General features: G+C 34.6%; 1 protein-coding gene across 7 annotated transcripts in view; it reads right to left on the bottom strand.

Annotated features, from left to right (window-relative positions):
- Window positions 1-17565, bottom strand: part of LOC150097660 (serrate RNA effector molecule homolog B-like) — a 335617-nt gene that overhangs the window by 118947 nt on the left and 199105 nt on the right. For all 7 annotated transcript variants that reach the window (XM_090407120.1, XM_090407123.1, XM_090407118.1 and 4 more), the window contains one exon: window positions 7372-7414. In XM_090407120.1, coding sequence (XP_090263246.1) covers window positions 7372-7414 — 43 coding nt within the window. The remainder of the gene's footprint in view (window positions 1-7371; window positions 7415-17565) is intronic.

The following is a 17565-nucleotide window of genomic DNA, read 5'->3' as shown; positions in this document are numbered from 1 at the left end:
GGAAAGTGTCACTTCTACAATTACAGATAGCATCTTCTAATGCTATTATTTGCTACGTAGCAAAAAAAACTTTTTTGGATTTACTTTGGCCTGCTTAGTTAATTTTCTCTTGAAATCTGATTCAGTCTTCCTTATAATACTACTTACTCTTCTTGCTTTTGCTTTATACTGCTTATAGGTATGCTGATCACCTTACTGTTTACATTCCTTCCACAATGATTTTCTTTTTTTTTTGTAACTCCTGTTATATATTGCTAGTCATCCACTTAATACAAACATTTTAATTTCTTTCCGACTTCTACTTTAAATGCTTCATTTATATGATTTAAATCAAAATCTGATACTATCCTTTTGTTTCTTCTTAGTCCTTAATTTCAATTTAACTTCAGCTATCAATTATTCATGATCTGTCCCATAGTCCGCACCAGGTAGTGTTTTTGCTGATTGGATAGCACTTCATCTTCTGCTGACAACAATAAATCTGATTTCTGTAGGTGAAGTTCATGTATACAATCTTCTTTTATGTTGTTGAAAGCAAATGTTTGCAATACAAGGGTGGTCTAAAAAGTTCTCGGCCTAACAATGAAAAAACAAATTTATAATTTCAAAATTATTTTTATTTTTCAACATAATCTCCCTTAAGCCTAATACATTTATTCCAGTGATGCTCCAGCACCATTATCCCATCATCCCTCTACAGCTGCAATCACCTCTTGATTCAAAGAAAAATGCTGACCAGCAAGGAGGAGTTTTAGTTTTGGGAAGAGATAGAAGTCAGATGGAGTCAAATCTGGGGAATAGGGTGCATGTTCCAACAATTCATAGTGCAGATCCCTTAATTTTCCCATTGCCAAAACACCTCTGTGGGCAGGTGCATTGTCCTGATGAAAGATGATTTTTTTCTTCTGCAAACCATGTCTTTTCTCATGAATTTTTTCATCTAGTCTGGTTAAAAGATTGGAATAATATTCCCCGGTTATTGTTTTACCCTTTTCAAGATAACTAATAAACAAAATGCCTTTAGCATCCCAAAACACTGGTCATGACCTTTCCTGCTGGTGGAACAGACTTTGTCTTCTTTGGTGTTGAACAACTGGTTTCTGTCCACTGTTCTGACTGCTCTTTGGATTCTAGTGTGTAATGGTGAATCCAAGTCTCATCCATAGTAATAAATCGAAACACAAAATCAGTTTTATTCTTGTTAAAATGCTCCAAGCACTGTTCAGAGATTTTCATGTGAGTGCATTTTTGATCTGCTGTCAGCAAGCGCAGCACCCATCTTGAGCAAAGCTTTTTCATTTGCAATTCTTCATGTAAAATATATCCTACACGTTCTTTTGAAATGCCTGTAGTCTCAGCAATTTCATGCATGTTGACTCACCGGTCATCCAATACCATATTGGGCACTTGATCAATGATTTCTAGTGTTGTTACACTTTTTGGACATCCTTCAAGTGGATCATCTTCAAGGTTGATAGGGCCACGTTTAAACTCGGCAGCCCATTTCTTAATTGTTGAAAATGAAGGAGAAGAGTGCCCATAAATTTTTATGAATTTCGAATTAATTTCTTTTTGTGTTAAACCTTCTTTTAGAAAGAATTTTATAACGATACTCAATTTTATCCATTTGAAGGGATATAAACAACACTTTTGCTTCAGACAGCTATATAAAACAAATTACTTGAGAGAATGAGTTGCAATTTCACATGGATGCTTATGACAGATGTACCAACTTAGAAAAAAAAAATTGTGCCAATAGCATAGCCATCTATGGTCAAGGCCAAGAACTTTTCAGACCACCCTCGTAAAGCAGCTATTCTCAACACAAAACTCCAACATCCTTCCTCAATCCTGAACCAAATTTGCCAGTGATGCCACATTTTTCTCCCACTTTTGCATTCCAATCATCTAATATGAAGAGAAAATCTGTTTTATCAATACTGTATACTACTTGTTGAATTGTGCTGTAAAATTCTTTGACCTCATCTTCACTTGAATCTGTAGTGGGTGCATACACCTGTATGAGTAACATTCACTGGATATGCCTTTATTCTGATTAGAATTATTCTATCAGACACTGGGTTGTAACCCAAAATCTATCTTCTGTATTCTCTTCTAACCATGAATGCTACTCCATTTTTTTTGAAGGTTTTCATGTCCAGAGTAATATATCATGAAATCATTGGTAGCAAAGACACCCTTTCCTGTCCATCTCAGTTCACTGATTCCTAAAATCTGAATTCGGGTTCTCATTTCTTTCTTTACCAGTTCCAGTTTCCTTGATACATGCTTCTTATATTCTATGTTTTTATTTTATGTAAATTAGTAAAGCAAAAGCTTCACCTTTTGAGATTAACTCTATCAGAAGTTGAACTTCCAGGCTTTGATCTAGCTTCATCATTCTTGTTAACTTCATTGGAAGTTGCTCTCTGCTCTTCCCCAGTAGCCATTTCAGTGCCTTCTGACCTGGATATTCCATCACTATATCACAATAACTTAAGACTATGTTCATAAGATTTGCTTGGCAAAATACATACAGAAGTGGTTTGCCATTGCCTTCTTATGTGTTTGTTGTACTCAAACTAAATGACAATCACTTCCTATTTCAAATCCCCAGTATACTCATATGCTGAACCAACATAAAAATATTGCCATATAAAATAACTGATATTGTTTATTAGGTATGCAGAAGAAGCCACTAGCATATATGGCAAAACTAGTTGGCATTATCTGCACTTTTACAACCTAATAAACCCATATCAGTTATTTTACATCACTTTTTGTTTTTGAAACTTCTACAAAAACATTGCCAGCAATAATTGTGTTTTCTTATTTCTTGTGTCTTCTATGTGAATTTAAGCACATCTTTATGTTGAAACAAGGTGATGACTAATCCACCTGTACAGAAATTCAACTGGTACTTAACATTAATATTAGCTTTGCTATTTAATCCAAATATTGCCCAAACATTTCTGTGTCTGGTAGTCATTTTCTACTCTGCTATTTAGATTTTCAACAAGGATCAGATCTTTTTTTAGATGCTTTACTAACTGATTGAAAAATTCCTCCACTCTTAAGTTTTAGTAAACTTTCTGTCAGACTACAGGCATGAATCAGTCTCATTGTCCAATTTCCCCATTTTAATGTTTGCCCAGATCACTACTCAATATTGCCTGCATCATCATGTTTATTGTTGAATACTATAGGCACTGTTTCCTTTCTCTGATCTAATGATCAGAGAAAGGAAAGTATATAACATCTTTCAATGGTTATTTAGAAGAACCTCAATTGATTTTGCCTTCTTTGTTTCAGCAATACCAGTTATGTCAACTTGGTACTTCTCTAATTCTTATATGGAAGTGGAACTGACCTACCAGTTGCACTTCTCTGTTAATACTTCTTACAGTGATAGTGCCATACTGAATTCTGCTGATGTTAAGTTGAGGTTTGTTCCAGTTGACTTCACTGTTTGCCAAGGTTCCTTGATGAAAATAGCAGGGCTCTTGTACCATGCAAAGCTCAAGCTAGTGAAATGTCATCGTGTTGGATCATCATTTTGCTTTGGTTTAAGCCAATCAGGCACAAATTGATCAGCTAAATCTCAAACTACTATCATCATCATCATCAAATTCCTGCCATGTACCCTCAAGGGGTGTACAGGATATGATAGTACTACATGAAAAATTTACATCATTACTAACTTCTTATCCACAATTTTCCTCCAAATCAGTCTGTCACTTGTCAAGAATCCAACATTTTCAGATCTTATATTTCTATCGTCTAAGGCACTTTGTACTGTTTCAATCAGCCTATATCTTGGTCTTCCTCTGGGTTGTTTTCCTGCCAACCTGGCAGAGAACACTTGTTTTGCTAATCTTTCCTCGCCCATTCTGTTTAACTGACCATACCACCTGAGATTAGCTCTGCTAACGCATTCCTGGATGCTGACAATGTCAAGTTCTTTCCTAATATCCTAGTTTTTAATATGATATTGCCATTGATGCCATCTGTTCACGCCTCTAATCTTTCTCAGGACTCTCATATCTGCGGTCTCTAGTCTCTGGTCAAGTGTTTTACTTCTGACCCAGCTCTCAGATCCATAAGTTAAAACTGGTTTGAACACTGTCTTGTAGAGCTAATTTAGTGTTCCAAATAATTTCTCTCTTATTCCATATGAATTTATTCAATTGACTTCCTACCATACCAGCTTTGTTGATTTTGTTGTCTATTTCCTTATTTAATTTACCATCTTCAGTAAAAATCGTGCCTAAGTAGCTGAAATGTTTTACTTGTTCCACAGGTTCCCCGTTCACAACACAGGTGACATTTTCAACGATTCTGCCTATTTTCATTGTCTTTGTCTTTTTATTGCTGACCTTCATACCATATTTATTACAACGGTTATTCAATTTTGTCAGTGGATTTATTTAGACGTATAACATCGTTATACGTCTTCTAGTGGATTTATTTAGACGTATAACATCGTCTGCTAAAGCAAAGAGCTGACATTAACATCTCCAATTCTGATATCATGTTTAATACCACTTTCCTTCATAATGTGATCCATATAGATAATGAATAACAGAGGGGATAATGTACAGCCTTGTCTCACACCAGATTTAACATTAAACCATCTTTCTTCCTGTACTTCCTTCAATTCTAACTGCTGACTTACAACTCAAATAAAGACTAAGCATTGCTTGATTTAATGCTCCACTGACGGCATATAACTGTAGCGTATTGAATAGCTTCTCTCTTGGCACCTTGTCATATGCCTTTTCCAGATCGACAAAACTTAAATACAGATCTTTGTTATTATCCCATGATTTCTAGACTATTTGTTGTAAAGTGATCTGATCCTGACAGCCTCTATTTGGCCTGAATCCAGCTTGTTCCTCACCAAGCTTCTCTTCTACAATCCTTCACAACCGTTTCTCAAGTATACTGGCATAAATCTTACTAGGAACACTCAGTAGAGAAATACCTCTGTAATTTTCACATTCAGTTTTATTTCCCTTTTTATATATGGGTAATATGAGAGCTCTACTCCAATCATCTGGAATTCGTCCTTCTGTCCAGGCCCTCTGAACTATGCAGTGTAGCCACTGTAAAAGCTTTATACCTCCATACTTGAGCATTTCTGGTCTAATATCATCTACTCCAGCTGCCTTTCCACATTTCAGACTTTTGATGGCTTTTTCTACTTCAAGCATGGATATGTATTCCTGATTGCATGCCTGGTCAGTGTTTTTTACCACTGTGCCATCACTGCTTGTTTCATTTAGCAATTTTTCAAAGTAATTACTCCATACTTCATGGATATCTTTTTCTCCTGTTTTCATGTCATCTTTATCATCTCTAATCCCTTTCACAGCACTCTTTCCTCCATTTCTGAGATTCTTCAACAACCACCAGAATATTTGGCACCTTCTTGATATTTATTTTCTATGTTCTTACGAAAGTCTTCCCATGACTTTTGTTTAACTAGTTTTACACAGTGTTAAGCTTTCTTACATTTGTCTCTTTATTCTCTAAGAACACAAGCTGACTTATTTGCCAGGATCTTTTGATATGCTTTCTTCTTTTCCTTCACTGCCTCTTTAACTTCCTGTGTCCACCATGGAGTTCTGATTTTTCTATCCTTGTAAACAGCCTCACCACATGCCTCTCTGGCTGAATTAATCAGGGTTTTCTTCAAGGCTTGCCACTGAATCTCCAAGGTTTGGTTCCTGTTCTCAAACTTTTTCATTTTTTCTTCAATAATCTTTGTGTATTTTAGTCTACAGTTCACATCTGAGAGCTGCTCAACTTTTATTCATTTTAAAACTTTCTTACATGTTATTCTTTTCAATATGAAATTCAATTTTATCCTGCTTAAGACTAAATAGTGATCACTTCCAATTTCAAATCCTCTGTACACTCTGGTGTCCTGCACAAGAGAGAAAACATCACTATCAACAATAATATAGTCAATGAGAGTTTTCTTATTCCTTGCCTCTTCTCTCCATGTGAATTTGTGCACATTTTCATGTTAGAACATGGTGTTAGTAATAACCAGTCCATATCTTGAGCAGAAATCCAACAAGTATTTGCCATTATTATTAGCTTTGCTCTTTTCTCCAAATTTTCCCCAAATATTTTTGTATGTCTGACAATCATTTCCTACTCTGCTATTTAGATCCTCAACAAGGACCAACTTTTTCTTTTTCATTGTGTCTGTTGCTTTTTCTGAAGCATCAAAAAATACCTCCACTTCTACCTTAGTAGAATCTTCTGTCTGACCATAGGCACAAATAAGTCTCATTGTCCAGTTTCCCATTCTGATATTAGCCCACATCACTCTACTCAAGACTGCCTGCCATTCAAGAAGATTAGCCTCGTATTTTGTGTTGAATACTCTGGCTGCTCCTTCTTTTCCTTGATTGTCATTGCCTGAATATAACATTTTGTATTTATTGCTCAGAAAGAGCTCACCAGTTTTGGTTCTTTTTTGTTTCAGTCACCCCTATTATGTCGATCTGGTACTTATCTAATTATATATATAAGCTAGCTCCATTTCTTTGCCATTCAGGCTTCTTATGTTGATAGTACTGATCTTCAATTCTGGTGATATTGAGTTGGGGTGTGTTTTAGGATTTGTTCCAGTAGGTGACTTTTCGCTGTTTGCCCTGGTTCCCTGCCGAAAACAACGGGACCTTATCTAACCTGGCGACGCCCCAGATGGCATGAAATTCTATCATGTCGTACCATCATTTAATATTGTGGTTTAAGCCAATAAGAATATAATTTGGTCGGCTAAATTCCAAATTGCCAGCTCATCCTCGTTCGTTCAGTATCTCGTAGTGCACCTAACAGGGTGCACCACGAGAAGGTGAGGATTTGACATTAGATCAGAAGCGATGGTCGGTTCTCCACATTCTTTTAAAGGCTATGTGTAGGTCTCCTCTCAGTTATACAGCTTGACCCTTAAGCACCCCAAGCATTTCTGGTCTAATATCCCTCAAACTACTAGTCCATCAGTATTCATTCAATGTCAAGGTAGATATATACTAATAGTGTGTGCCAGAAGTCCTAGTAGGTTCTCCAAATTCCTTAAAATGCTATGTGGTGGTCTCCTCCCAGTTATCTAGCTTTGACATTAAGTGACCTCATGTTTATTGGTCTTCTCAAATCACCTATGCATACGTGCTTTGGGAAAACACAAAACAAAATACATGACAGCTCACTAACAATACAAAGTTTCTGGAACCAGTAACTTACAATATTAAAATATGCCTATTTGTGTAGTTTGTTAAGAAGGTAAAATATTCCTTAGAAAAATCAAATAACATTACTTTTTTTAATGAAACCTTCTAATCAAAATGCATTTACCTTTGGAGATTCTTTAAGCCTTTCACTTATCTCCTTATCCTCTCTGAAAGATTATTTTGAAATAAATTCAGTCATCATGTTTATGGATACTCAAATTTTAAAAATTGGCATTAGAAATATAACCATATTTTACTAGACATTTAATAGAGGTATTCGTGTTAGACATAGTATAACATTTTAAATAATGGCTTCACACATGTAAGAGAAAACTAAATAGAATTTATTACTCCTATATGTTTCACTCAATACTGAGCTTCATTCCAGAAGAAGGCAGAACTGGCTATAATATTTAAATTATGAATACTAGGATGAGGCATACAGCCTGTATATAATGTGTCTTGTTGCAGCTGTACAAATAGAAGGAAACATTATTAGAGAAACAGGTATAGATGTATAAGGTGGCCATAAAATAACTGTCCCTCTTTGAAGGCATCTGTAGCTAAAACCAATAAACTGAATGAGGCCAAATTTTATACTGAGACTTTTGAAGGTATGGGGAGATGATTTCTGCAAAAAAAAGATTCAGTACCGAAAGTCGTCGATAATGGAAATTTTGGCACTGGTGGAGCCGAAAACAAGTAGATAATTACATTAAAGGCACATAAAATGTGAAGCCACACCACATGGTTACTTTTGGAGAATGCAGTAGTACTTGTTGGATCACTTGGGCATGTTCAGATTCCCAAATTCTGCAGTTGTGAGTGTTGACTGATCCATTCAATAAAAATGAGCCTCATCACCCCACAATATTCTCCAAGGCCAGTCATTCTTGACCTCCATTCGGGCAAGAAACGTTAGCACAAAGGTCATGCGCTTATAATAATCTGTGTTAGTTAGTGCATGCACACGATTGAACTTATACGGATAGAAGTGAAGCATTTTCCGTAAGATTTTCCAGACTGTACCATAAGCCAAATCAAGTTTGCGAGCTATGGCACGAGCGCTTGAACCGGCACTGGTCCCTGTGTCATCGAACACCACAGTGGCAACGTCTGTTACAGTCTCTTCTTGCACTGCTTTCCATCCTCTGACAGGTCTAACTCCTAGTGATCCAGTTTTTTCAAACTTCTTAACCATAGCTCTCAGTGCTACAGCTGACATAGGACCTGTACGCAGGTTATGAAACCTTCTAAATTCACGAAGGGCTGCTACGGCATTGCACTGTTTAAGGTAAAACAACTTTAAAGTATGCTGAGGCAAGGTAGGACGCATATTGAGCACAATTCAGTCATTTTAATAACTGCCTGAACATTCCCAATCCCTTTTTAAGTGGAGTTTGGCACTGCTGTCACATATGCACAGTAAAATTTGCATAATCCTTTTTATCTGCATTTACTGCAAATAGTTGTCTGCTTTTGCTTCTGCCAGCACCAAAATTTCCCATATCAGCGACTTTTGGTACTAAATCTTTTTTTCGTGCAATTCATCTCCCCATGCCTTTGAAAGTCTCAATATTAAAAGGAAAAAAAAAAAAAATTAGCAGCACTCACTTCCCAAAACTTAGAGATAGGCATACAGTCTATCTGATTAACATTAGGATGGTTAGGTGCTTAAGGGTCAAAGCTGTATAACTGAGAGGAGACCTCCACATAGCCTTTAAAGGAATGCGGAATTGGACAATGAGACTTATTTGTGCCTATGGTCCCACAGAAGGTTCCACTAAGGTAGAAGTGGAGAAATTTTTTGATGCTTCAGAAAAAGCAACTGATACAACGAAAAAGGAAAAGTTAGTCCTTGTTCGGGATCTACATAGTAGAGTAGGAAATGATTGTCAGACATACAAAAATATTTTGGGAAAATTTGAAGAAAAGAGCAAAGCTAATAATAATGGCAAATACGTGTTGAATTTCTGCTCAGGACATGGACTGGTTATTACTAACACCATGTTCCAACATAAAAATGTGCACAAATTCACATGGAGAGAAGAAGCAAGGATTAAGAAAAGTCTCATTGACTATGTTATTGTTGATGATGATATTTTCTCTCTGCTGCACCTATGTACCAGGTTTCAAATCCTATGTACACCAGAGTGTACATAGGATTTGAAATTGGAAGTGATCACTATTTAGTCTTGAGCAGGATAAAATTGAATTTCATATTGAAAAGAATAACATGTAAGAAAGTTTTAAAGCGAATAAAAGTTGAGCAGCTCTCAGATGTGAACTATAGACTAAAATACACAAAGATTATTGAAGAAAAAATGAAAGTTTCAGAACAGGAACCAAACCTTGGAGATTCAGTGGCAAGCCTTGAAGAAAACCCTGATTGATTCAGCCAGAGAGGCATGTGGTGAGGTTGTTTACAAGGATAGAAAAATCAGAACTCCATGCTGGACAAAGGAAGTTAAAGAGGCAGTGAAGGAAAAGAAGAAAGCATATCAAAAGTTCCTGGCAAATAAGTCAGCTTTTACTCTTAGAGAATACAGAGACAAATGTAAGAAAGCGAAACAGTGTGCAAAACTAGCTAAACAAAAGTCATGGGAGGACTTTGACAAGAACATAGAAAATAACTATCAAGAAGGTGGTAAGATATTCTGGAGGTTGTTGAAGAAGCTTAGAAATGGAGGAAAGAGTGCTGTAAAAGGTATTAGAGATGATAATGTTGACATGAAAATGGGAGAAACAGATATCCTCGAAGTATGGAGTAATTACTTCGAAAAATTGCTAAATGAAACAAGCAGTGATAGCACAGAGGTAAAAAACACTCAACAGAAATACAGTCAGGAATACATATCCATACTTGAAGTAGAAAAAACCATCAAAGGCTTGAAATGTGGAAAGGCAGCAGGAGTAGATAATATTCGACCAGAAATGCTTAAGTATGGTGGTATAAAAGTCTTACAGTGGCTGCACTGCATAGGTCAGAAAGTCTGGACAGAGGAATGAATTCCAGATGATTGGAGTAGAGGTCTCATAGTACCCATATATAAAAAGGGAAATAAAACTGAATGTGAGAATTACAGAGGTATTTCACTACTGAGTGTGCTTGGTAAGATTTATGCAAGTATACTTGAGAAAAACGGTTGAGAAGAATTGTGGAAGAAAATCTTGGTGAAGAACAAGCTGGATTCAGGCGAAATAGAGGCTGTCAGGATCAGATCTTCACTTTACGATAAATAGTTGAAAAATCATGGGATAATAACAAAGATCTGTATTTAAGTTTTGTCGATCTGGAAAAGGCATATGACAAGGTGCCAAGAGAGAAGCTATTCAATACACTACAGGAATATGGTGTCAAGGAGGTATTTATATCAAGCAATACTTAGTCTTTATTTGAGTTGTAAGTCAGAAGTTAGAATTGAAGGAAGTAAAGGAAGATGGTTTAATGTTGAATGTGGTGTGAGACAAGTATGTACATTATCACCTCTGTTATTTATTATCTATTCATTATGATCACATGATATGAGAATTGGAGATGCTAATGTCAGCTCTTTGCTTTATGCAGACGATGTTATACTTCTAAATAAATCTGTTACAAGTTTGCAAGATTCCCTGGCTAAATTGAATAACTGTTGTAATAGATATGATATGAAGGTTAGCATTAAAAAGACAAAGACAATGAAAATAGGCAGAATCATCGAAAATGTAAACTGTGTTGTGAACGGGGAACCTGTGGAACAAGTAAAACATTTCAGCTACTTAGGCACGATTTTTAGTGAAGATGGTAAATTAAATAAGGAAATAGACAACAGAATCAACAAAGCTGGTATGGTAGGAAGTCAATTGAATAAATTCATATGGAATAAGAGAGAAATTAGTCGGAACACTAAATTAGTTGTATACAAGACAGTGTTCAAACCAGTTTTAACTTATGGATCTGAGAGCTGGGTCAGAAGTAAAACACTTGACCAAAGACTAGAGACTGTAAATATGAGAGTTCTGAGAAAGATTAGAGGTGTGAACAGATGGTATTAATGGCAATATCATATTAAAAATGAGGATATTAGGAAAGAACTTGACATTGTCAGCATCCAGGAATGTGTTAGCAGAGGCTAATCTCAGGTGGTATGGTCAGATAAACAGAATGGGCGAGGAAAGATTAGCAAAACAAGTGTTCTCTGCCTGGTTGGCAGGAAAACGACCCAGAGGAAGACCAAGATATAGGTGGATTGATATGGTACAAAGTGCCTTAGACGATAGAATTATAAGATCTGATAATGTTTGAGTCTTGACAAGTAATAGACTGATTTGGAGGAAAATTGTAGATAGGAAGTTAGTAATGATGTAAATTTTTCATGTAGTACTATCATATCCTGTACACCCCTTGAGGGTATATGTCAGGAATTTGATGATGATGGTGGCATAGGGCTTCACATGATTCAAAAAAACTATTGAACCTACTAGTGTAGTGCAGCATCTTTGTACAGTTCCAGCGAATTCTTTCTAGTGTCAATGACATGAGAAGCAAGGCCTGAACCTTCAGATTCCAAAAATCTTATACAATCTTGATGTTCTTCAATTTTAGTAGTAGCAGAATGGCCAGTCTATCCAAAGTAGCAAAGATGATAAGAACATGGTATTTGATAAACACCAGGCAAAGACAGAGATGATAATGTATCTTTGATAGATGGTAAGAAAGATAATAACTTCTGGGCTAGTTTGAAGGTGGTATTCAAGTTATATCTGCAAAGGGTGTTGCCATTTGTTCAAATGTTCCGTTAAGGTAGGGTATGCTGATCCTTTTAACATCAGATTGCAATCCAGAAGAGGAATGATAATTCTCAAATATCTTCTGTAACAAGGGTTTCACTGTATCTGTTTTATTTTATTTAATTATTTTATTAGAAGAGACTCAGAAAAAAAAATATGCATGCTTAGTGCACGAGGTTCGTGATAATACCTATTTTTTGTTTCAAATTTGTTTGTCTATTTTTGAATTGTGTGAAGCCTTATGTCACTGTCCTAATATTAATTGGACAGACTGTATACCTATCTTTAAGTTTTGGAAAGTGATTGCAAAAAGTGAAAAATTGTTTATAATTTAAAAAAAAAAAAAAAAAATTAATTATACATGTACACCTACTTTTATGAACTTTAATAGTCTTTCCTCTTACTCGTATAGCTGTGACCGTGATGTTATATTATATAATATAATGCATGCTGCATTATCTGTTCTTGTGTTCATAATTTAAACATTGTAGCCAATTCTTCTGCCTTCTCCCTGAATGAAACTCATGACATATTGAGTGAAATATATAGGAGTAATAAATTCTATTTAATTTTCTCTTACATGTGTGAAGCCATTATTTAAAACATTATACTTTAACCATATTTTGGTATTTAATAATTTTTTATTTTACATAAAATGATCAAATACTTTACAGCAGCATATACTATGAAGTTTTATTAATAATATAAATTTAAAAATACACTATGTTCTGAAATGGTAGTACAGTCGACTCTCACTAGGGTGTTTCTACTACCAAGTGGCCTTGACAAAAGCTTCACATCAGTGCCATACTAAAGGACATTCACTATAGTCAACCTTCTGATATATATCAAAGGTCCATGTGAGTTTTAATATGATATGACTATAGATTTAAAATTTAAATTTTCACCTCTAGTAAGTAAAGGGGAAAAAAACAAACAAACAAAAGATACTACCATGAAAAAGATGGACACAGTCTTCCATTGGTCTCTTACATGGTGGTCTCCTGACTCTTTCCCAACAAAAACACTAATCTCAGTAATTCAATACTAACATAACTCAACACAGTTTTATTTCTCATGAAGAATTTACTTAAACTGACATTTCGACTTACCTTTCAATTATCTTCACAAATATCCTAATCTCTAGAAAAGATATCATTAATTTCAAGTTTTTTTTTTGGTATAAGCATATCCCAATTATAGCTTTGCGAAAGAATCTAAAAACTAGTCATCTTTATACAATTCTAAATCTGTCTTTGAATACTGTTCTTATAATAGTTTCTCTGAATTTCTTGACTCAATATTAACACACATAAATTCCACCAAGTGATTTTTCTATTATATTTTCAAATATATAAGTTGTGATCAAAAATTTTCTGAATTGACTGCAACACGACACTTCCATAATTAGTACAAAGATCCTCTACTAGATGTAATAGCAAACTCTGTTGAATAAGTAGATGGAATTTTTCATTTCATGGAGTATGGAAAAAGGACAAGAAGGCATTCATGGAAGTTGAGAATGAATGCTGTCAAGAAATGGATGAAAGTTAGATTTATCTCTCATAGAATGGTGTATGATTGGAATAGCTTGCCTTTGGAGGTGGAAAGTACAAGTAATGGGAATGAATTTCAGAAAAATTATTACTAGACACCTCCAGAGATCCCCATGAGTTTCTGGTAATACTAACTTTTCGTTTATATCCAAGTTGTAGCTTGCATTTGAAAATACACATACCACTTTGTAATGCATTATAAAGTGGTATATGTATTTTGTGTCTTTTGACATTTCCACTCCATTCATAAAATGGCAAATTTCAAAGAACAGTGTATGCATGTGCATCAAATTTTACTTCTAACAAGTAAAACTTGTTGAATTTAACAGAAGAGTTCATCCTCTCTATGACTATAAGATGTCCAAAAGAAGGACACTGTTCCCTTGCATGTAAAGCATGCATTTCATTCTTATTCCAAAAAACTATACTATAAAGCAGTGTGGTTGATGTGCACCGAACATATCCTACAAAGTGGCATGCTGGAGATTAGTTTCTCTACTATGACAATGTCAGTTCACTGCTTCAGTGTCAGCACTACTCCTAGAGTAGTGCTGGCACTGAAGGGAAAAAGACTGGGTGATATCCTGATTCACACATAAACTGCAAGCTATACTTGTTTCAGAAGAGAGAATTTCTGCAAATGTTTTCAATAAGAATATAAATGCTGAGATCACCATCAAGTCAAGGAACAGCATAGAATAGTAAATTATAATAGCAACCTCAGAGGAAAATAAAATAAAATGCACAATCTAGAAAAGCTAGAAGCTTTTTACATTATTCTTCAACAAACTGAAGAATCATATAGGATAAGAAACTATTTTTACTGTTTTTTCGACTAGCTTCATGAAAATCTTTTTTTTCATCAGGATAATCCTGTGAATAAAGTAAAAAACTAGAGAACAGGTAATAACAGTTAGCAAACGTAATGAAAATATTTTAACATGAATGACAATGGAAAGCATGCATTTGTTATAAATGTTTGCTGGTTAATAGACTGCTGAATTAGTGAAGACCTAATCTGATGTAAAATCAACCCTTGTTTATTTGTTGCAATAGAGGATGTTTATCATTGCGGCTGATTCTTTGAAAGTTCTTGAGAAAATCTGTAATCTATGTTGGGCATTTTTATTTGTTGCCATAGCACTTGATGTTTTGCATCAGTTGTATGTATAAAAAACTAATCAGGACTGCCAGCAAGCATGTACAACTAATACAGAACATCAAGTGCAATGGCAACAAATAAAAATGCTTCACATTGATTACATATTTTTCTCAAGAGCATTCGAAGAATCAGCTGAAATGATGAAATATTCTCTACAGTGCAACAAAAAACAAGGGATGATTTTACATCAGGTTTGGTCTTCACTAAATTCATCATAACACGCACATTACCAGTAGTATATAGCAGTCCAGGAACCAGCAAACGTCATAGCAAATGCATGCTTTCTATTGTTATTCATGTTCAAATATTTTCATTATGTATGTTAACTCAGTGGTGTAGTAAGAACTTTTGCCGCTTGGGGCGGTCCTTGAGTTTGCCATCCCTCTCAATACACACCAAAAATACTACAAAAAGTCAAAACGACGTATCTGGAAATAAATTAAAACACTATGTTTATTTTTTAAATAAAACTTTAATTTCAACATTCTAAAATCTTATATTTCTTGCTTTTCTGTTAGCAAAATCATCGATGACATTGGCGAAGTTTATTTCATAGTAATATAGGTAACTCTTAATTAATTTTATTTAGAAAAACTCCTCTCAAAAATTTAGAAAAACTAGCAACACTTACAGCAATCGTGAGGAAAATTCGCAGCAGTATTACAATATTTGGAACTGAGTTCTCGAGACTGTATTTCAGAATTAACTGTAAAAGTTCAAAAAGGTTCAAAGTGCCACCCGGGGCGGACCCCCCCCCCTCTAGCTACGCCACTGTGTTAACTGTTATTACCTATTCTCTAGTTCATTCATGTAATTATGCTGATGATGTGAAACAAAAGATTTTTAAGGAACTAGTCGAGAAATCAATAAAAATGGTTTATCCTATCTAATTCTTCAATTTATGGAAAAATAAGAAAAAACATTCCTAGCATGTCCTCTCTTCACAGAAGCCTATACAATAACAATCCAGAAATGTTTCACACCAGGTATGTTTAGAACTGACTTTTCTATGTATTAGTTTTACAAGAGCTTGTTCTAGTAATTGAGAACTTGGAACAAGTCCGATGTTTTTGAAATTTCAGCCCACAGAATTTCTAGTTCATTGCAGGGAGTTTCTGCTTTATTCTCAACTTCACTGGAGCATTAATATCAGAACTCTAATAAACTCCCATGTTTTGGTTTATGAATAACTTTCACTCTATTGCTCATGTTTTTCTTTCATCCTATTCTAACTTTTTTTAAAAAAATGTGAATCCACCCATGAAAGGTTCTAATCAAATAAAGAAAAAACTGAACTAGATAAAATTCCATACCACAATGGGATAGAATCCATAACCTGATGGAGAGTAGAGACACCATCCATTCAACTTTGGTGCTATGCTCTAATCACCGTATCTCATATTTTTCTTTTGCCCCATTCTAACATAATCTGAAATTTATAACACACATATAATGTTCTGAATTCGGATTTCAAAAAAGAAATGACATGTGCACAATAATGTTAGTTCCTACACTATACATTTTTTTATTCCACAGGTATTTATTATATTACCTGTGGAATAAAAAAATCATCTTAACAGAATATTTTTTAAGTAAAATTTCTCTATTAAAAATCAATACTATAGAAAATGAGAGGGCAATCAATAAAGTTGCAAGCGAGTGATAATTTATAGATTAATTATCAGGTTATCACACATTATCAACTAAAAATGTACAAGGTATGGCTCAAAAGAGAGAATTAATATAAAACAACTAATATTAAGACAATAAATATACCATGACAATAATAATAATAAGCTAATGCCTTTTTATTCCCTTATAGGGAGTAGGCAAGGCCTTTTAACCCTACCTACCTTTTTTGAGACTGAGTAGGCAGCTCAATCTCGGTAGCCAATCAGAGATAGCTGGCCCATGACTATCACTAATTATAAGCTGCCACCGATGAAGAGACTGGCAAACAAGTGCTGCCATCTCTTGGTACCCAGTGGTGAGCTATGGAAATTTTAACAAAGGGCTCGCATCGTCAAAAAAAAAAAGAAAAAAAAAGGCGTATTTCACACAAAAACTTTTATTAATATAGCTTCTGTACAAATGCCAATCAAAAAGTATGAAGGGACAATCAACCTGTAAAGGCTATCATTTTTAAACAAATATTTCATGATCTAAACATGAAATTTTTGCACACAATCATCTGTGTTAATTTATCTTACATAAGAAACACATTTTTTAACTATCAAAATATAATAAGAATAAAATCTTTTATAATCGCACATATGCAGTAGTCCGCATTTTTTATAAACAAAATAAATTTCTTTTGTTTGCGATAGAAGTTTTTATGACAAACAATCTATAAAGAATAAATATATATTATCTAAACACAATAATATTGAAGTCCCGTTATATTTCTCTTTTGTTTTTATACTTCAAGTGATAATCAACGGTACCAATCAAGGGACATTATTTTATAATCCTATTTATTTATACGTGATTACCAAAAGTGAATTATTTGTAAAATGGTAATAACAGTAACTATAATGTTTTATTTAGTAAAATCACTTTTGAGATTTTACATGACGAAAAACCCAAAAAACTCAACTGTCTGGTGCACATTTACCCAGAAAAAACTTACTTCTTTACAGGATTTATTTTATTTTATTTTTATTATGTTGGGCCCATACACAGGAGGTTGATTGTCAACCTATAGTACATTAGTACCGTGTATGGGTGGTGGGTTGGCAAAAGGAGGAATTTGTTTACATTTGATTTGAATGACTTTAAATTGTATTCGTTGGGAAACACAGCAGGTGGGAGACTGTTCCACAGTACA

The sequence above is a fragment of the Typopeltis vanoorti genome, chromosome 17 (genome assembly GCF_054136105.1).
Source record: "Typopeltis vanoorti isolate ZY-2024b chromosome 17, IOZ_Tvanoo_1.0, whole genome shotgun sequence".
In the NCBI taxonomy this organism is placed as follows: domain Eukaryota; kingdom Metazoa; phylum Arthropoda; class Arachnida; order Uropygi; family Thelyphonidae; genus Typopeltis; species Typopeltis vanoorti.
This window is presented reverse-complemented; position numbering and strand designations above follow the sequence as displayed.